Source organism: Protomyctophum bolini, assembly GCF_963924005.1.
Source record: "Protomyctophum bolini genome assembly, chromosome: 13".
Taxonomy (NCBI): Eukaryota; Metazoa; Chordata; class Actinopteri; order Myctophiformes; family Myctophidae; genus Protomyctophum; species Protomyctophum bolini.
Window position 1 is genome coordinate 16,373,042 of NC_137874.1, and position 21,320 is coordinate 16,394,361.

Consider the following 21,320-nt stretch of genomic DNA (forward strand, 5'->3'; position numbering starts at 1 on the left):
ATCTGTTATTAAATAGCCTATACTTCAATCAATCAATCCAATCGGGACTCGGGAGAGACTAGAGGTAGCGCACTGAACGCATGTGCAATGCAAACTATAGGCGAGTGCGCTCCCGGTGCGCATTTCCGAACGCTGTGTTCGCTGTTTGGTGTATTTGTTTCCTCACTTCCACTTTTTGTTTATCCCGTGTGTTCTCTCTCCTGATTGGATGAAAGTGGTATCCCGACAGACATGTAACTTGTAAATTATGTTCTGTTTACTGAAGAGCTGGAGAGACCAGACATGCATGCAGGCTGCAGCATGTTACTGAACAACATTCCATTATAACAATGCTTATGCCTACTATAGGAATACACTAGTTAAGGCTTATTTTAATTCATAAATTACTGCACCAAAAAGCTCAAATTTTGAAGACCTTTGTGAAACTGTCTTTATCCAGTGACAAGGCCACCCTTGCAAAAAGTGTCATTTCAACAATCTGACTTCAAAACAAGGCTATAACTAAATCCACATATTTCCTCATCTCATAACTCAATGCTTTTGAATTATTTTAAATTATCCCACTGTGTAGCCTACTTCTAGGTAGCCTGCAAATGAAAAAGCCAAATATTCAAAAGATTATTTTAAGACTGATGGAAAGTATAGTATAATAATTATGAGATACCTTTGTGATTTTAGTAGGCTATTTCCATTTTATGCCTTTTCATCCTCTCCTCTTCAAAGGAAAATACATAGGCAATGGCATACTTTCTTCTCTGCTATAAAAGCTTTAGTTACTATAGTTGCTTTTCAGGTGAAGATTTGACAATTGATAATATGATTTCTGTTGGTGAGACTGAGATTTGATGTAGGCGGGGGAAAAGCAGTCCGGGTACAGTGGCAACTCGGGTTGAATAGACTAGGGTGTTAATCTTCTCACGACCCTTCAGATGTATCTGGTGATTATTTGGAGGGACCTGGCCCCTATAGTTGGCAGTCACTGGACTAAACTATAGCTAGTTCAAACGGATACAGGATATGTGGGCAGAACTGGGCACCTTGGCTTGGAAACCTGGTGACCTTGATGTGAAATTGTCTCTTTTTTTTCTCAAATGCTAAAAAAATAAATATTTGAAAAATGGTTAAGGAATATAAAGTAGGCCTATACATGATGTGAACATGCACGAAGTATCAGACTTCAACTCAACTTCATTATCCTTCAACTTCTTGTTTATGCCCCAAATGACTGGATATAGATGTTGTGCCAATTTGTAGCAATTGTAGAAATATTAGACCTAAATTGTCAAATGTTTAAGCATGTTCTAATCATGTATACTTTACTTTATATGAGACCATTTTTCAAATATTCTATTTTTTAACATTTCGGAAAAAATAGCCAATCAAGGTGCCCAGATGTCCAAGTATTGTTTCATTGCCGTACTGGTAATTTTACTTAACCACTTCAATCAAACATTTTTTGTATGTCATTTAATATAGGCAAACATTGTCAGAAATGGCACACACAAAAAAGCTGATCTACAAGCTCTGAATAGTTGTCATACTACTAACAGTTTAGGTTGTGTAAACTTAAGTACCCATTCCATTTTTCAAGGTGTTGACAATCCAATGTCAATTTGTGGCTGCAGTTCTGTCGACACTTGCAAGGACTCCAAGGAGACAGGAAATTCAGACTCTCAAACATTAAAACAATTGAAGGAAATGCTACATCTTTCTCAACATCTAAGGAGTCTACACAGATGCTACATGTCATACTGTACTGTAGTTCAATCTATGACTGGACTTTGCTCACCATAGCAAGTCTATATTACATATATGCACGTATAAGTAGATTATTAAAAAAAACTTACTTCACTACACATTATTTGGGGTAGGTTGTGGGCTGTGGCATTTTTTATAAGGAAAATGGCAAAATAGTTCCCAATGTAATTGACTTCATTATGTTTTGGCATATATTATTCAGAATGAATAATATATGCTGCCATTCATTACAGTCACCTTTGTTTAGAGTATACTCACATCGTATACTGTGGCTCAAACAATAGGTTTGAGCTCGACCGTAACTGTGAGGTGTGGAAAAAGAACACTGCAGAAGCTAATAGTCAATCATCCAAGAGCCATAGCAAAGCAGGGGCAGGCTAGAGAAAAGTGAACTACCACTAGTTCATTCGTCGCAAAGGCACACATAAATAAAGTATTGTTCCGTCAACTGGTCATTGTGAGGCCCAGAAAGGGCCGGGGCCAAATGATGGATGCTTATATTGATCCAACAAGTTGGGCTAGATGGCCTCTGCATCGGCCAGCTTTCAGTGAGCAACAAAGGCTTTAGACTTTAGAGAGTATGAGGGATGAGTCTGCTCAACACAACCCATGGGAATGATGGTGGGCTGAGATGTGCCCAGGGAATGAACCTCTTTCATGCTCTATAGTCAAAGGTCACAAGTACTATTGGAATGGGCAGGAGGGAGGGATGAAATAATGGGGCAAAGAAATAATGAATCTGTCCGCTGTAGTAAGGAATGTGTAAAATACTGACTTAAAGAGTCAATTCTTTAGTGTTACTTGACTGCTTGAAAAGCACTGCAGTCTCTGCATTTTGAAATATCTGCCACATTAAACAATTAAATTATTATAATATCAAAATGCATTTGAGTTTTTTTAAGCAAAAATATTTTATTGAAATATTTACTTTATTTTTCACCCATATTACCGGTATGTTGAAGTTCATAATCGTGGCCAACACTTTGCATATTTGAACTTGGATGCAGATGATGGTGTCACCAAAATAACCAAGAACTTTATTTTTAAAAGAAATGGCTTATTAAAATGTATAAACAAAACATTTATGTATATGATTTTAAAAAGAAAGAGATTCAATTACAACTAAAAGAAGACCAGAAGAAAAAGTGATTTTCCATTTATACAAGTTTGATGAATGCATTTCTTGTGGTGAGGGTTTTCTCTGCGGTCCAATGTTAAATTTAAGTCAAGTTAAGTTTTGTCAAGTGATAAACATGTTAGTAACTGATCTGTCCAGTGTTTCTGAAGTCAATAGCAGTACATCACAATCTATCAAAAACATCAAACTACATTGACATTAATTTAACGAACTCTTCTGCAACATGTATCTGTCTTTTCAAATCAGAGCAATGTGAGGTGAAGTTGCATGAAGGCAGAGTTTACCTTTTCTTCGGTGTGGCCTGCTCTTATGACGCGTGTGCTGGTGTTCCAAACCATGACGAACACGCTCCCTGACCGGGGTCTTTGACCTCTGGTCCAGTCCTGACTCTGACGGACAAATGTATTCACACTGGCAACGATGTGATCCTGCTGCCCAGGTGTAGAACCAGGATGCCCAGAACAGCCATGCACCAACCCACATCTTCACAGGTCCAATGTGCACTTCCTGGATAGAAATAAAGCCTATGCATGGATGCCAGGCGCTTGTGCACCATCCATAACCTCTTGAGATTCGAGACCTCCTATTGGGCAGCTCCACGATACCTTCATTTCCCAGACAAGACCCTGGCCCACAATTTGATGCTTAGAGATTGTTTTTCCGCCGTTGTATTTCGTAAACATGCTTTTGTGCGCCTCTTCCCTCCCTCTTTAAGTTGGCTTCACTCACTGTGCCACCCTCCTCTCTGCCTATTTCTTTTTTCTTAAGGAGGGAAAGGGGGGGTGGGGGGGATGATTAAAAAACAAGTTTCAGACCCCATGCTGCGCAAGGAGTGTGGGGAAGGGGTCCAAGGGGTACTGTCTTGTCCAACAACATCTGTGGCATTCGTTCTGCATAGAGCAGGGGGTGTGGGGGAAGAATACAAGGCCTAGCCTGGGGGAGGAGGAAGAGGAGGTTGGAACGAGGGGAGGTGACACAGAAAAGCCTGTTTTACTCAAACTGGATCCGCTTCATCAATCAAATGTCTGCCGTTCGACTGGTCTAATGCAGCACGACAGCAGTTTCTGCTCGGTACAAAATCACCAAACCTCACACAGTGATTATTTGAGGGCAACTCTGTAAAGTATAAACTGTGTGACATGCTCTTGGACTTTAGGGTGCATGCTCACAGCAGTTAATTGAGGTTATAAAATGGGCAGTAAAATTACATTTACAAGGGAGTTCAAAACTGTGTTCAAACTATTTTGACCCCCTTATCATAACTTCTTAGAGAGGCAAAGTTTTTGTTAAGAAACATTCCTGCTTGGTTGGCAGGAAGTATAGGTGCCAAATTAAATCTAAATGAAAGAAACGTTGGAGCATTGCCAAAAGAGGAGATTGCTCACTTGTGCTGCATGGTGACAATTTTCAATTGTCAGGGCTCATCATGTGCAAATTATCTGGCCACAGACCACAGTAATGTCATTTCTTCTGAAGAGCTAAAAGGGAAACGAGTACAAAGGCTTCTTTTCCCTCATTCACCGTTTTCCTTAGTGAGACATCTCAAGCCCCCCTAAGCCCCCCACCAGTCAATAGTGCAAGAAATTTGTAGCTGCTTTTCTGCACAGTATGGAGCTCATACATAATTTTCACTTGCCACTCACAGTTTGAAGAAAACTTGTTAATGGTTCTTTACCGTCTTATGCACAATGTTTATTAAGGGGCCAAGTCCGAAGGGCCTATGTTCCCTTATTGTATTAGTCTGTTTTTTTTCTTCCGCCAAAAATTGCAGTTCTTGCTTAACCGTGCAGTAGGTTTTAGCTAAACTTGGAAATATGGTTATGCCAAGCCCACAACCATTCCACAACCTGTCTTACTCCGATTGGCCAAAGGAGCAATTAGCAATCGTTTGAAAATGAAAACTTTGAACAGCCATACTCATGCCTCGTTTGGCCAAAAGCCATGGACCTTGTTTACACATGTGCCTTGACTCATGCGGAACACATCTGTCACTTTGACCAGTATAAGCTCCGCCCTCAGAGTTTGGAAGCCATTTTGAGCAGTTTGTGTGAAACGTTCTACACACAATCTATGGAACATTATCTGAAATGCCAGTTGAAATGTATGTATGTGAAAATGTGTTAAAAAGAATATATACAGTATATCGGTGTATAGCTGCAAGCAGCGATAACAGGCACTTTGAACAAGCAAGTCTGTCGGTCTGTATGTATGTTTGGGGTACGAACAGCTGCAATACCGCTGGGTGACCTAAAGTGGCACTGTTGAGCAGCCTAAAAGGGCCATTCACACTGAGCACTAACTGCAGCCGGCCAGTGGTGTTGTTGAGCAGCCTGCACCACTCAGATCACACAGGTGGGATTTTTCTTATTGTTTGGCCCGTCTTATCGCTGCTAGCAGCTATATTTATTATTATTTCATTACATCAGCATTATTGTTATCTCCTATCCTATACTTATTTAAACAATGTGTGAAGTGAGGGGCGCTAATATATTAAAGTCTAACTCATGTTGATTAGGTGATGTAATGGTGATGTAAAACAAACGTTGCCAACACAAACATTAAACGCCATTAACAATGAATAGACAATGTGACGTATTAATGAGGCACATTATGACGTAAATTTTCCCGTCATTGTCAATGGCGTTTACTAAAGACAAACATTAAACCTGTATTTAGGAGGGGCTAGCGCCCCTCAAAAAGACATAACATGAGGTAATTGGAGTCTTGCCTTGGCCAGTTTTCATTTCAACCCCTCAAAAAGGAAGAAGGAAAAAAGTTAAACCTAAACAATAAGTAATTTATTGCCTGATACGTCATTATTTCCATTTGAATACATTCTTACATTCTTCTTCTTCCACTCTGTTGTAAAAAATGTGTAGGCCTACCTGTACTTCACCTTAGACACAGCAACCTAACTGCATACACTACTGAACATGCTCTGTGGACCGCAATGACCACCCCTGTTCTACCATTGTGGGCCTCCCTTTTGAGCAGTGTAGCCATTGCCTTTCAAGATCTTACAAATGTCCAATCACTTTTTCAACACTGTAGAAATGGGACCCCCATAGGGCAATGCTTTGGCACACAACAGGGCGTCATGTCCAAGCAGCAAAAAGAGCCACTGGGAAGCATTCTGACCTCTAAACTTCAGCTTCCCCCAAAGGAAAGCAGCTTTAGGGTAATTCCCTCCTAAGAGAAAGGTAAAAACGAGAGACAACACCAGGGCATAGGGACTGCGATATTGTCCTCCTAGTGTGTGGTTCAGTGACGGCACCCTCTGGCTTCTCACAACGGGGAGTGATGGACTAGAGCCATCCACCCACTGAGAAATCCACCTCAGTTGGCTCTAAAAATACATAATTTGTCACTGAGGCAACTAGTTCCCAGCTCGTTTTCTCCTCCTTCAACCATATACGATTTTTCAAGCCCTAGTCAGACACCCAGCCAAGAAACCCAGGATGATGGCATCTCCATGTTTGCTAGACTTCCACTTTGTTGGCTCATAAGACCATGTCAAATTCACACACTCAGTAGGTTTCAGAATTAATTAAGTCTTTACCCCCATGGATAGAGGATCAAGCAATATCGGTGTTCTTGTACATTTGTCACATTCCCTGACAGCAAACGAATAACCAGCTATTTTCAAGCAGCACATTTTTGGGGAGGGGAGCAGGGGGATCTCGATGCAAAAGCTGGGTGGGGGGTGGCTCATATCGCAAACGGGGAGAGACTGATGAGGGTGTGAAAGGCAAGGCAAGCGTTCTGCTTGAGTTGATCTCAATACGGGATCTACTAGAGAGGAGCACAGCCCATCCCCTTCTTTGCTGCTTCCAAACCAAGCACCCTGAGCTTTCTGCCCTCGCATCTTTCTCTCTTTCTCCGTATCACCCGCCCCCATCTCTTTATATGTCCAGCTGGCTGCTCCACAAAGACTTAGGCTCTGAGTTCTAAATGATCCTCAAACCCCCACATGCTTTGTTCTGCCCATTTTCCCACTACCAAGAGAAGGAGTTTACCGGCAAAAATTAAAATGAGGGAGGAATAAACTAGTAAGAAAGTGAGGAATAGACACACAGACTGGGTTATATAACCAGATTGTTCTAGAACTCAACCTCTGGGCTTGTATCAGTTCTTACAGATTTCATAGTTCAAGCATAATATCATTGACAGCAAAGTATGTTAGTAAACATAAGCAAGTTTGATTTAGCAATTAACGCAACCCGAAGCATTGTGGATCAGTTTTTTTATGTTTTAAAAGTTTGGGACATTTTTTTGTCAATCTTTTGAATATTTATTCAAAGAATATATCCTTTATTTAATGGCATGCCCAAAATGGGGATGAAAATGTATGAAGACAATTGTTTCTTAGATACACTTTCTGCAGAGGTAGTCACATTGTGGTAATCATGTGGTCAATTACAGACAACACGGCCCTCCAGGTTGAAAGGTTTCATATCCTCTATCTCATCCTTCTGAAGCCCCCCGGTTCCCCAGCTTGTGTGAAATCCTGTGGTGGATTGTTGTGCACAACAAGGGCCGCTGTATGGAGATGTGGGCTGGAACTAATAGGATTGGTTTTGATTCATTAGATTCGCTTTCATCATCCTGGTTGGAATTCCACTCCACGTCTCCTTGGGCTTCACACTTTCAAAATTGAGGTGGAAGGGGCAACTATTTATAATCGAGTCTCTAACCACTTGAACACTAGCATCCCTATTCTAGCAAACGAACATTCTGTGAAAATAGCAGATTTAAAGCTCATGTGTCACACATGTGCAACACAAGTATAGGGTTTTACTGCAAAAGTCCCTCGTACACAATGGAATCATCTATTACATTCAATGGAATTTTTCATTGAAGTCATTGACTTCCTTTTGCAAGTAATTATTCAGCAATTAAATGTTATTACAAAACATGCAATGACACATTAAATGACCCATTTGTACATCAGCTTTATGTAGACATCTCACATGGGACAGGTCAATCATTAAAGCCATGCTCAGTTACTTGACTTGGCCCATTAGAGCTTAGTGCATGGCTGGCACCACTACTTTCACCTGTAAAGACCCAATTAATACATTTCACACAAATGTCCCCAGCATAAACTGTGCAAGGGGAATGAGTACAGAGGTTACATGTGTACCTCCGTCAACTGCTGTCAAGTCATATGAGATGGTTATAAAATGCTGCATGCTTCTGCAGCAGTGTCCATATGGTTCAACTCACTCAGTGGGTTGGTTGAACCATACAGTGGTCAAACCTCACAAAAGAGTGTGGAGAAGCACAGCGACCAGCTGCACAAATGTTCTTAGACAAAATAATGACAGAGGCTAAGATGCAGTTGATCCATGAAAGAAAAAAAAAGACGCCAAAAAGCTGCTGTGAAACCTGATAGGAAAAGTGAGGGACGCCATTTAATGAGTAATTCAATTAGATCTAGGCAGTTGTTTATAAAGCAGTGAGTGGACCCACAAACTTGCTCAGTCCTGATACGTCTTGGATTGAATAGACCTTAGAGTCAGGTTTTGTCAAATTGCTTTGATTGATTGATTGAATACTTCATTAACAGTTTGCATGGAAAGCACAGGGAAGTACAGTTCAATACAAGGTCTGCTAAAAGGATTTATCCAAGAAAGCCTATGACTGGTTTTCATTGGGGTTTTGTACTCAATTCATCTAAACATTTAATGATAGGCAAATATACAATACTATGCTAAAACATAAACACGTAGAAAACGGGGGGAAATAAAATGTTAAAAAAAAAAAAAAAGAAAAAAACACATTGTCTTTATGATTGTTGCTAGGGCATTCTACATTTTTGTGGCAAAGCAGGAGAACACATTGAATTCCTACTTTGAGACAAATCTGGGTTGAACGTGATTTCTGGAGCTCCCTCTGGTGTTGTGATTGTGGACTTCATTGATGTTTTTGAAGTAGTTGGACAGGTACAGGACGTGTACAGTATCTTGTAGACCAGACCACCAAGTTGCTCTCTGTCCTCTACCCTGGTCCCTGAGACATCCCACCCTATCATAATGAGCAGGGGTTCAATTAGATGTAGGTGTGAGGCCAAGCGGTAGCCTGACCAGTTTGATCCGGGATGTCTAAGCCTTGTTTTTAAGGCCTTTGTGGTGCCATGGTACCATGATGTGCATGCGTAGTCAAAGTGACATTGGATGAGTCCTCAATGTATTCTCACTGACCAGTGAGGAGTGAGGAGATGCTGTACACAAATGTTCTTTGGTTGAATGTTTTGATTACTTTAGTTGCCATGTTTTCACTGGAAGGATTAAGCCTATATAATGCAACTCATTTGCATTTCATATTTTTTTGTGATTTACCAACAAAAACTAACTTTTACATTCAAGGAGGCTGTGTGGCTGCATGTCTCTCATCGGAAAATAGAGCTGCTGGTCAAGATGGTTGTAGTAGTATTCAAGAGTTCTTGGAACCTTAAGAAATTATCTAAATCAGTAACAATTTAACTATTACTCAATTTAACTGAACTAAAACGAGTGTGCAATCGGACCAACTTATAATTTATATTTTAAGTATATAAGTTGGCCCTTAACCTACAGAAAATGGCAAATACAACAACTGCAAAGGAAACACTGGCTCTCCCACTGTTTTTGTTTGGGATTCATTCTGAAGTCCACTACCAAACGAAGGGGGGGCTCTTGTTGGCCCCGCTCATCTCGAGCTGTGTACACTGACAATACAGTCCTGCTGCCAACTTGACCCTGGCAGCTCTAGTGTGTTCTTAAGGGCTTGGCATATACTGGCTCCAGGAAATGAAGGGGTAGCATCATGAAGAGTGCCACCAGGAACACTGCACTGACAACTGACAGCAGCACGTAGCGGCCAATGAAGAACGAGTCCACTATCTGTAAAAGAAAATAGAAGAGGGTTAGCCATTCACTCTGAGCTATTTTTATTTTATCCCATCCCCAAGTTGACAATTGATTGTTTCTTCTCTTAGCCACTAGATGTCATGAGAGGGCTGTGTGAGCCGAGGTGGTTAATGCCATGGGCAAATTACAGTACAGTATTCTACCATAATTTCCCAGTCACTTGTTGGTTTGGAAAATGTGTCTAGTGATTGTAATGAACATAAGTTAATGGAACAGTGTAATGTTAATTTGACCTACATCTGTGATGGGTTAACTGATGTGAAAGGGCAAGACAAGGCCTAAAAGCAATCAATGCATGTAAAACTATGCCTTCAGTGGACAAGTAATACAAGTAATTAATTAATTAATTTTAACCACCTGCATTGTCAATTGTGGTACACTATACCAGTGCCCGGCTGTAGAGCACCGAGTCGGTAACGATGGAGGTTGGAGATCCATTCCATGCCCCACCCGGCTATGCAATACCTGTTGCACCCGTGTCAGAATATGTCTGACACGTCTGTCCCTCTTATGCCCATATATGGAGATTTCTGTATCTGTCTCTCTGTGTCCCTTTCTTCCTATATGGAGTTCTGTGTCAGGCTGCATGCCCAAATATGGAGTGTTGTGATGTCAGAACAGGCACTGCACTCCCTGTGGGGGTGTAGAACACCTGTGTCGAATTTGAAGTCGTCGGGGCAAACTGTTCTCGAGTTACGTGCATTACAGACATACACACAGACGTACAGAGACTTGGTGCATTTATAGATGGATATTATTGCAACATCAGAGTGTAATTAGTCACTATTGGACAAGTTGTGCTATAATGAATGATGTTTTCCCCATATTACTGTTACAAAAAATGGCAGGGTTTAAAATCAGTAGGGCTCCCTCTGGTGTAGTGCCTGTGAGTATCAACCTTTGAAAAATAGTCACAGAAATATTTGAGTGCTACATTATTTCTAATCCTGTGAACTAGACGCATTTTAAATTGGGATACTCTCTCCTCCACTACAGGGCTTCCCCAAGGCAATGGTAGAGTAGTGAGTACCAAACCAATTCAAGCACTGTAACAACTTTTCTTCTCCGAAATCCTGTTCAAAAAGCAGATTCAGTGTGGCAGGGTAGGCCATGGTCAATATTCTATTGGGACAAAAGTGCATGAAATTGACAATGGTTTAGTCCCTTGGCTATAATCAAATTTAGGTTATTGATTACCACTGGGGTGCATACATTGGTTAGACATACTATCAGTCCAACAGGCATTAGTTCGACAACACCATTGCTCCGACATGCACTGTCGGTTACAACTAGTCCGTGCTGCGGGTTCAAACTAACCCGTGGCTTCCTGTGACTTTGGGTAGGCTTTCGGACTCATGACTGTAGGACTATTAGTACGTCGGACCACCCGTCCAATCACAGGCTTCTGCTACGCAATGCCTTGGCACCATCTCCAAATTCTCCAAAGTCAAAGATGCATCAACATAATAAAAAAAACAAATGCCCATTTGTTTATAGAGAGAACACTGAATGATTCACCATTAGTTTGACAGCTCTATGGTAGAGTCCAGGAGAAACAGAGTGGGGCATATTGTCTCTTATGAAATAATTTAATGCATCTCACTTTTAATTTGCCAATTAGGCAGCGAGCAGCAACCCAGAGCAAGGTCCATGTTTTATTAATGCAGCACTGAGCACAATAGAGGGAGCAAGCCAGAAAGGCAGGGGGCTCTTTTGCAAAACACCCCCAGCCACATCCCACCCTTGGTCTGGGACTAGCCTAATTGGCACTATGATGTTTTACTTCAGTTAGCAGTGAGGTTACACATTCCTTACAGCAAGTTACTTGCACACAAGTGCACCGGCGTGCACGCATGCGCTGGTGCGTCCACACACACACACACACACACACACACACACACACACACACTGACAAAATTCAAGGTAGTTATCAATCAGGATACCATGTCAGCTTAGCATGCCATCTGTGCAGGTTCACTGAAGAATACATCTGATCAGAGAACAAAACTAAATTAAACTGGCTGCCATGTGTGTAAGTTTGCCTTATGTTTCTGATTAAGGGTGCTATTATAACTACCGTTATAACTATTGTTGTTGTTGTTGTTGTTGTTGTTGTACAGCTATAAGATAGGGCTTAAGTGGTTAATCAGACAAAGCGATTTAGTCGATTTGTTCATGAGAATAAAATGAATTACGTATCCCAAAAAGATGTGCTCGATTATATACCAATAATTTTAGTCTGTCTGTATGAGCCAATATCGTCGCTCCTCAGTGGCTGCACCAATGTCTCTGAATTTGCATACAGGCATTGACCATTACATTATGGAGGTTTTAATGAGGCTCTTTTTTCAATGTAACACTGTTTAATTATTAGCGTTTTTTGGAAACTCTTTTTAACTCTGAGCAGAGTTTTTGCCGTTACTGCGCATGCATGGTTGCGTTACACCATTATTAGTTTTCTATCAGATTTTGTTGACTTCATGCAGTAACATGCAGAGATGCAGCTGCCGTACTGCGCATGTGTCAGTTCACTGGCCACAGAGAGACTACACTTGACACTTCAAACCCAGCTTCAGGAGAACACTGATTACACTTGTCATGCTACCTTCACGTCTTAACTACACCACAACGACGGACATCATTCACTGCCCTATCACGCAGCCCCAGAGTATAGCTCAACGTTAGCACTACTTATAGCAGCATGTTGCAAGGCACAGGATGTCTTGCAATGACGGGACGTGCGCACGTGTGTGTTTTTAAATGGTGGGGAAAAACTTTAAATAAGACTCTAAGATAGTTTTCTGGTAAAAGATCTGCTGAATACATATAAATGTTGAATCATTATGGTAACCTTGCATGAAATACTTTCTACAGCCCTTTGAGCATGCTTTAAATAGACTCCCACATTAATTTTGATGCATAGGCCTATATTTAACAGTAACCTTAAAGGGGTTTTCACAGGAATACAAATTAGACCAAATGTTGTAATGGTGGCAGTCACGTTTTTAACACCATTAGCATACCTCATTATCATTCCTGATTTTAATCATGGCTCCACTAACTACGGGCCTCATTCGCTGAGGTAGACAACATTAGCTGATTTTACTGCACAGAAACCTAGGAAGTGACATGTTCCTTCCTCCCAGTGTCTCTGTTTTTTCTTACACAAAGGCTATAAAATGTAAAGTGGCCAGGACAGCGCTTTGCTTTGCTTTGCTATTTCTGTGGGGTGGCAGCTTGCTTGGCAGATCTGGCTGGCTTACTGGCCAGCAGCAGGCAACATGGGGGTGTATTTGTTCTGTGTTGCTGTTGGAATAAGATAAAGCAGAACAGGTCTTTATGACAAGCGCATACACATTCTCTCTCTCTCTCACACACACACACGCACACACACACACACACACACACACACACACACACACACACACACACACACACACACACACACTCTTTATTTGAGTCCACATTTATAAAAATACAGTATCAAGGGCACACGTATTTAGGCAACACGTGCACATTAACTTTTTCACAGCCAACATTCGTCACTTCAGTTTGTCATATTAGCTGGGAGAAGAAAAAGTCATGGGTACAAAAAGCACCTTTTCCTCCAAATAGACCGCCTATAATGGACGAGATTGAACAGTATGTTGCAAGCTGCTTTGCTTTACACTTGGACAACCCCATAATCCTCAAGCCTCTGACCACTAGTGGACATGGTCCAAGCTGCCAAATATAAAAACATGAGCTGACACGTATAGCCTAGTTGTATAATGGCTTGTACTAATGGTTGATATTTTACTTGTTTAGTAAGGAAAGCTTCTTCTAAACTTGAATCAAAAGCACAGCCAATAGAAAAACCTCTCTGCTGTCACACACACACACACACACACACACACACACACACACACACACACACACACACACACACACACACAGGTGGTACAACTGGCATCATGAAAATAGGCCTTACATTGTGTCATGTGCCATGTGAAAGAACTCACTGAAAACAAATATGTTTGCCATGCAAAATGCAAATTGATGCATAATATTCCCATGACACACCCACACACCTCCGAGTCCTTTTTTTTCTTTTCTTTTTAAATTAATTATTACTTTACTTACTACTTTCAATTCCAATCTGAGTTACTTGTCGAGTTATCATACAGTACTCTCCTATAGCTGCAATCATGCACTCAAATTGCAATTTATTTCATGTCCTGACTCCTTTTACATAATTGTGGACAGCATGGGGATAACATGTACTGTCAGTAACGGGTACGGTCACCAATAATCCATCTCGCCCTTGTTTCTTTCCACCGACCTCAAGCTGACCGCTTGGTGCGGCGGTTCTTGTATTCTTTATTTTGTTTTACTGAGAATAATGTTAGAAATAAGTTTAGGGTTAGGCATAGTTTTACTGGGGTTAAGTTTAGGAACAGGGTATTACACTATTAGAGGTCATTAACCACTTAAGCCCCAGCATCTGTACTGTAGGGATAAGCCTTTGCAGAAAATATCAAGCGTAGGTGGAAAAATTAACCAGTTGCAACTCTGGTCCGTTTCACTAAGACTAGAGGTTTATGTTAGAGATAATAAACACCATTAGGCCTCATCTAGCTTTGTTGCTTTGATAGCAATCAAAGTCCCGCCCCCTTTCATTCTTTTTTTATAATTTTTATCCCACGATTTTGTAACCCATTTTTCACCCCTGTGTCAATTATCTAATGTGATCCTGGGCTCTATACACCCTCCGCCAACCTGGGGAGAGCAACGGACTTGAACTCATGCTTCCTGCTTGCCTGAGTGTCCAAGTTGCTCCTTTACACCTGTAAATAAATTATTTTTGAAATGTCTATGAGGAAAATGAACAGGGAATAATTTCCTGGGCCCTGGTAGGGGGTGGGACTGAGGCGCTCTATTGGTTGAGCCAAAAACTGATGCATATTAACTATTATATTGAAGCTGCTTGTCTTTGTGCACTATGTCTGCAACTGTGTCCACTAGCGGGTGATAAAACAGATCAACTAGTAGAAACAGAGGATCACAGCATCACATTGTCATTGGATGTAAGTAAAAGTAGCAATACCACAAAGTATAATTACTAAAAAATGTAAAAGTCAAAGTAAAAATAAATATTTTTCGGCTGCACAGATTTGTGGTATTGTGAATGCCTTATTGAGAATACATACATTGTGTTGTTTTGTTTGTGAATGATAAAAGTGATGTGTGAATACAAAGTGAATAAAGTAGCCCTTAACTATTTTTGTTTTCTTTCTTGCCTTGATCACCTAATCCCCCCCGTCTCTTCTTCCCTTTCTTTGTTTTTCTTGGATAACATGATGGGAACTATGCACAAAAACTAATTCACCCACCAACTGTGATGTGACAAAGATGATTCTGATCATTCATGTTGTTTCTCTTTGGCCATAAAGTATGCTAGCCATTAGGGAAGTGCTAACTTTTAAGCATGATTAAGCTTAAACTTTGTAATTTAGTCATGGATTTAACATCTTCAGTGCTCTTTGTGTCCAAGAATGTAGTGCACCACAAACCAGCTTATATCCTCAATTAAAAGTCCAGTTTAGTTAAATGCTGTATTCATCAAGGTATGATTATTCATGTTAAACTTAGTTTTGTCAATTTATATTTTGACTTTGTTAGAAGCTGCAAATATAAGAATAGCACCATTTGGCTGTTTCTTTTAATCTGAAATACATATTTCTCTGACATCCACTGTGAGTAACACTGGATTTTTTTGTGTAGCTAAATGTGACATCGTAATTTTACCAGTGATATTCTTGGTAGGGACTTAGGTAAACAATTTGTCTTGACATGGTGTACCACATGAAACAAGGGTGTGTGTGTGTGTCTGTGTGTGTGTCTTGAGGTGGTGTATATAAGTGTCCATGATGTTTCAAAAGGCAGGGTATATGATGCTCACCTCCTTCTCTCTGACAGGAGAGGTGGTCTCTGACCTGCGAGGGAAAAACACCAGGGCTACAGTGATGAAGAGAGCCATGAGGAGGAGCGGGATCACCAATAGCCTGGTGAAAGACAACACACATCATTCATCCTCATGTCAAATCGTGAGTAGGGCTGTCAACATCATGAAATATTATTTGACGACCAATTGCCGCTTCTTAGAACATATAAACATCAATGACATATCTGTTGGCCTTTTATAGGCTTTGTAAAGAAACCTGTAAAGGCCTCGACAGAGTCCGTTTTGCCTTGCGGAGGGGTGAGAGAAAACGCACACAAAACACGCAAGGTTATTTAGTCCTTACAGAGTCCCCGCGTGAGTTACGTCGCTATTGTAGGCTTTCGTCGGTCTATAATGTGCAATCAACTATTCATCCACTAGATGGCAGCTATGACAGATTAGATTGTACAAACTGTACTGACACAAGCACTTTATAATTATTTCTTATGAGTTGAGATGTAGTTATAACTGAACTGAATCTCTCAAATTGGCAAATATTCATGAGCACATGCTTGTCACTGGATTCTCTCTTATGGGTAGGGTAGTCAGGTCAGGACAAGTGAGAATGTAACATACTGTACAGGGCAGTATGGTATAGACTATTTATCCCAGAGAAATCAAACTTATCAATCAAATTCAGATGCATTTTTGCATAGAGCGACTAACATATAGATACAGTAATTACTGCATTATTAGCTGCTAAAATCATAATGATTGGAATCTAAATTCTTTAGGCCTATTCAAAGCATAACTTGTGTGTGTGTGTGTGTGTGTTTTGTGAAAGTATAACCTTACTGCACGGTGCACCTATAATATTTGTATCCCTGTAGGCCTATGTTTCTCGTTTATGTTGACAAATACATTGTTAAAGTGTGTGTGTGTGTGTGTGTGTGTGTGTAACTGCATCCATAATGGGATGTTTATGTGTTTCTCCTGCTTACTTTGTCGACCCAGATCCCCTCAAAAGGATGATCGCAAACACTAGAGTCAGAATCCAGACGAGGATAATGATGAACACTCCCAAACCAACGCCCAAAACAGTGGTAGCCATTCTTAAAAACGGGTTATTAATACTATTCAATACTACCAACTCAGTGTTAGCATGCAGGCTTATCGTGTGCTGACAAGTGTTTGAGATGAAAAGCGTCCGACGGCAAACTCTCCCGTAATAATGTACTTTTGAAATTAAAAGCGTACTCCCCTTAACGTAAAACTGAGTTGATCAGGAAATACGTTTACATTAGCAACGTTTCGAAGTATCAAAAGTATGATTTCCATTGCACCGCTCAACTTCCTAGCAACAACACAAGCTCTGCACGCTTTGTCTTAGCAACAATGAACTTCAATTTCACTGGATGCGAGTTGCAGAAGGGTTGAAATCAGCCACTCAGGGGGCTTCTTACTGAACAGCGAAAAGAATGCTGGGAAATGTTGTCCAGTGTGTCGCTTTGAACGAGGAGCGCGTCTTGAGGGACGGTGTTGACTGACTACACTATATGCATGCGCAGGCAGGCTACTGGCAGCGTTGCGTGGGAAGTCTGAAACTGTCTACTATCTCTACACCTGGTTACATTGACTTCGGTTTACGATAATCAAAATCGCGTTATATTAAATAAAATGCAGTTACTTAATTAGCTGCTGCTAAAAAGTGAAAGTTGCCCATGCGTGTTTAATAATCTCGCTCAGGCCAGGGCATGCATGCTACTTTGTTTTCACTAGTCTACATGCCTGCATGGCTGCGACCTTGACATGCCTTGGTGAAAAAGACATAATTTGGCTACATTTTCAAACGTAGTAGCTAGTAGTAGTAGAATTGAGTAGAGACAAAGCATGGGCGAGAGAGAGAGAGAAACCCCTGTGTTTAGTGTTACTTTAAACACTGGGAAACATTGTGACAGCGTGCTTTGCTTTGAAAATTGAAGGGTGTAATTATTGATGGGCACCAACAGGGGGCTGGCCAGATCCGCGGTTAATAAAAAAAAGGAGGCGCGCGCGGCGTGCGACACGCACGCCGCGCGCGCCTCCTTTTTTTCGTGGAGAGAGACAGAGCGGTGTAGTGAAATGAGAGGAGAGGGCTTGATGGTGGTGGGAGTGGGAGGGGTCTCGCGTGGCACACGTCACCGCTGGTGTCGAGGAGTATAGGCTGTGCTGTCAGCCTGGTGTCAGTCTGATGAAGATTGGCATTCAGGTAAGCTGTCATTCATTTTCAATGTCAGACCATGGACTAGCAGGGATAACACCGCGGCGGCTTTCTCCCCCCCCTCAGTACAAAAGGCAGGACATTATTCATACAGACAAGCCAGGCCAGAGTGAGAGGAGAGAGAGAGAGAGAGAGAGAGAGAGAGAGAGAGAGAGAGAGAGGGGGGGAGAGAGGGAGGAGGAGGGAGAGAATAAGGGGGGAGGAGGGGGGCTGCAGGAGGGAGAAAAGAGAGAGAGAGAGAGAAGGAGAGAACGGGAGAGGAGATGCATTTTTGTGCCGGGACTGAAAGAGCATTGGATTTTTGTTGTTGCATGATGCAGCGATCGGATTATTATTTATGTGTTATGGAAATAATGTATGTGACGCAGTTAAGCTATTCGAGTTATTTACCAAGTTTATTTGTGTGTTTACTGTTTGAGCATTTCTGATTTTGTAACAGGTGAATATAAGCATAGCATGTGATTGTAGAGAATGTGGACCGTTGATGAATAGGAGGAAAGCAGATATTTTATTGACTGATCAGTTGGCTCCTGATTGCCACCTAGGATGGGACATTGCATTCTGGTCGTTTCACGAGGATTTTAATTTAGATTTTAATTGATACTTGATACTGGTAGGCCTATCTGTTTTTAGTGCAGATTATTTTCCTCTGAGGTGGTTGGACTATTAACAGCTATACAAACGAAAGTTAGTTGTTTGTAAGATTATTTAATTCCTTATAGCGCCTATACTCTTAATTGTGATTGGCATGCTAAAATTAGTTCAATCAAGGTTTATAGTTTACAATTATTCTTGCTGGAATTGGTGTGTGTGTGTGTGTGTGTGTGTGTGAGAGAGAGAGAGAGAGAGAGAGAGAGAGAGAGAGTGAGTGTGTGAGTGCAAGTGAGTATCTAGATTCTATACAACTCAAAATAAAGAATGATTAGTTGGAGAGATGAACTGCATTGGTGCCATTTACTACAGTTTTCCTGTCTGCAAATGTTGGAATTATACTTATGACGCTCACTTCTAACCAATTGCCTGCATGCATTTCTTATGTTCTCAACTCAATATTGTGTATATTTCTAAAAGTAAATACACAAATTACTAATGTTTGCAGGTGAGTATAGTAAAGTGTGTAGTATTATACTATGTAGCAATCTTTATAATTTGGTAATTTCCCCCTCTATCCATGGTAGTTTAAATTAAGTCTACTTCGGATTAAGACCAAACTGTTTGCAACACTGTGGGCTAATGTTTACCTTTAGACTACCCTGCCCTGAAAGAACTCCCACACTGAACACTGGCTCTCTTTGTATACTGCAGTGCTCACCCTTTTCTATTTGAGATGAGTAGTTATTCCACAATTGCATGAATGAGTATTTTATAAGATTGCTTTTGATTGGCATAAATAACAGTTTTGAAGACTTGAATCATGAATTAAATACCTTTAGTATTTTGGGAATATATAGGCCTACAGTATTCTGCAGCAATGACCAGATATTTCAACAAATTTTGTCTCTACAGTAAATCTAGGCCTATAATGACCTCCAACAAATGTAAAAAAATACCATCACTCACAACATTGTCATAATTAGAAGTGTTGGCCTTTGCCTCAAAACCTGGAGAATTAATTATCATCATGACTTATCATATAACTTGTGGGAGAGCACATCTCGCACGTCTTTGATTACAAATTAGGGCAATATTTTGGAGCAGATAAGATGGTGACAAAAATATTGATTTTCAAATGGTATTGTGAAGTGTTGTGAGCTTTATTCTAGACTGCTTTTTGTGAAAAATGTTTTTGAGAAATTCTGAAAGTATAAAATAAGGTCTAAATGATTAAAACCAGGAAAACACTTCTCCCATACAACTCTCAGATATCTAATTTTATATCACAATATTGATACTGTATAATATCAATCTATTTCCCAGCCTTGTTACAAATACAGTAGCTTAGTGATTATCAAAGCACTCTCATCTTCCATCGTGTTATAATGCTGCATGTTATGGTAAAGGATAGATGAAATCTAGCTCTATCAATTTAGCTGGAATTACCACTGTTGTGTACTGTCCATTTGTACTATTCCAAAACGTTACTTCCCCCATTTTAGTATGTGTGGCAAATGGACAATACTGAAAGAAAATCACATGAGGAACTAAACATAGGCCTCAGAAGAAATGTACAGTATCTGTAACACTGAATGGAAAGTTCCGTAGGCCAGCGGTTCTCAAAGTGGGGTCTGGGGACCCCCAGAGGTCGTTGAGGAGGTTCCAGGGTGTCCCCAGCTAAATTAAATTAGTTGATCATCAAGCTCACAACGTGATGTGTTGTAAGCTTGAAGATCTGCATTTTTCAAAAAAACACAAATCTTGTATGGGGGGGCCCAAAAAAGATTCACAGCCAAAAATCATTCATTTGGAGGTCCCTGACCTGGTTTGAGAACCACTGCTGTAGGCCAGTATTTCTTATGCTGTTTAATAATCATGGACTGTTGTTTGTGTTTCAAGTAATCAAAATATAAAAGTATGTACGCATGCGCACAGTCAGCACACACACACACACACACACACACACACACACACACACACACACACACACACACACACAAGCACGTACACACTTAACCTCTAAAACCATCAGCATCACTGGTGATGATGAACAATAGTGTTGTTTGTTTTCATTGTTGTGCACCCCACATGGTTCTAAATATTGGCAGATAGGGATTTTGCCAATTTAGATGATCTCCCTAAACCCTGCTGAGATCTTAATTGATGATTTGTGTCATTGGACAGGCAGCCTTGGGGCATATTTGAAGCTGCAAAACACCCAGCTACTATTTGCATATTCCCATTCCTACTTTATGGGTAAATTAGTAAATTACATTATGGGCTGTGATGCTGTGCATTCCCGTAGCTTTTGGGGGGATAATCGCTAATAAAGTGATTCAGTCACACTAAATGAAGGAAGTAAACAGAGCGAGGAGAGCATATGTTACAAACCAATTTAAGCATTTATGTATGGCTATAAAGCAATTGAGGGAATTAAAGGACTAGCAAATGTGTTGTCATTTCCTTCGCCATTGCCTCTAGTATTAGTCTTCATACTGTAGCCCCAAAGTATTGTAATAGTGCTTCATTGTCACAGAAGATTGAGGGGAGGGGGGGGGGGGGGGGTTAGAACAAATAGCCCTCACTTTATAGTCTCCTTCTCTTCGGCAGTCAGATCTCAGCACGATCTCTAATTGTTTTTGACAGTCTTACTTTCTTAAATCACCCTGAAAAAAGTGTTCAGAATTATTCATGAGGTCTTAGTCGGCCGGGTATCCTCAGTGGAGTGCATCAAGG

General features: G+C 40.7%; 2 protein-coding genes across 3 annotated transcripts in view; one reads left to right on the forward strand and one right to left on the reverse strand.

Moving 5' to 3' along the window:
• Positions 1–7,832: 7,832 nt before the first annotated feature.
• tmem218 (transmembrane protein 218) lies at positions 7,833–17,079 on the reverse strand. Its single transcript, XM_080779675.1, has 3 exons — positions 16,732–17,079; positions 15,749–15,851; positions 7,833–9,780 (listed from the first exon to the last, which is right to left on the reverse strand). The coding sequence occupies exons 1-3, from the start codon at positions 16,839–16,841 to the stop codon at positions 9,646–9,648; spliced, it is 348 nt and encodes a 115-aa protein (XP_080635801.1). The 5' UTR covers positions 16,842–17,079; the 3' UTR covers positions 7,833–9,645.
• A 767-nt stretch (positions 17,080–17,846) lies between these two features.
• The window catches only part of pknox2 (pbx/knotted 1 homeobox 2), a 94,797-nt gene continuing 91,323 nt past the window's right edge, over positions 17,847–21,320 (forward strand). The window contains exon 1 of one of the 2 annotated variants that reach the window (XM_080779807.1): positions 17,847–17,978. The gene's annotated coding sequence lies outside the window, so the exon portion shown is untranslated. Of the gene's footprint in view, positions 17,979–18,307; positions 18,346–21,320 lie in introns of those variants that run through there. The other variant, XM_080779809.1, reaches the window with a different exon arrangement.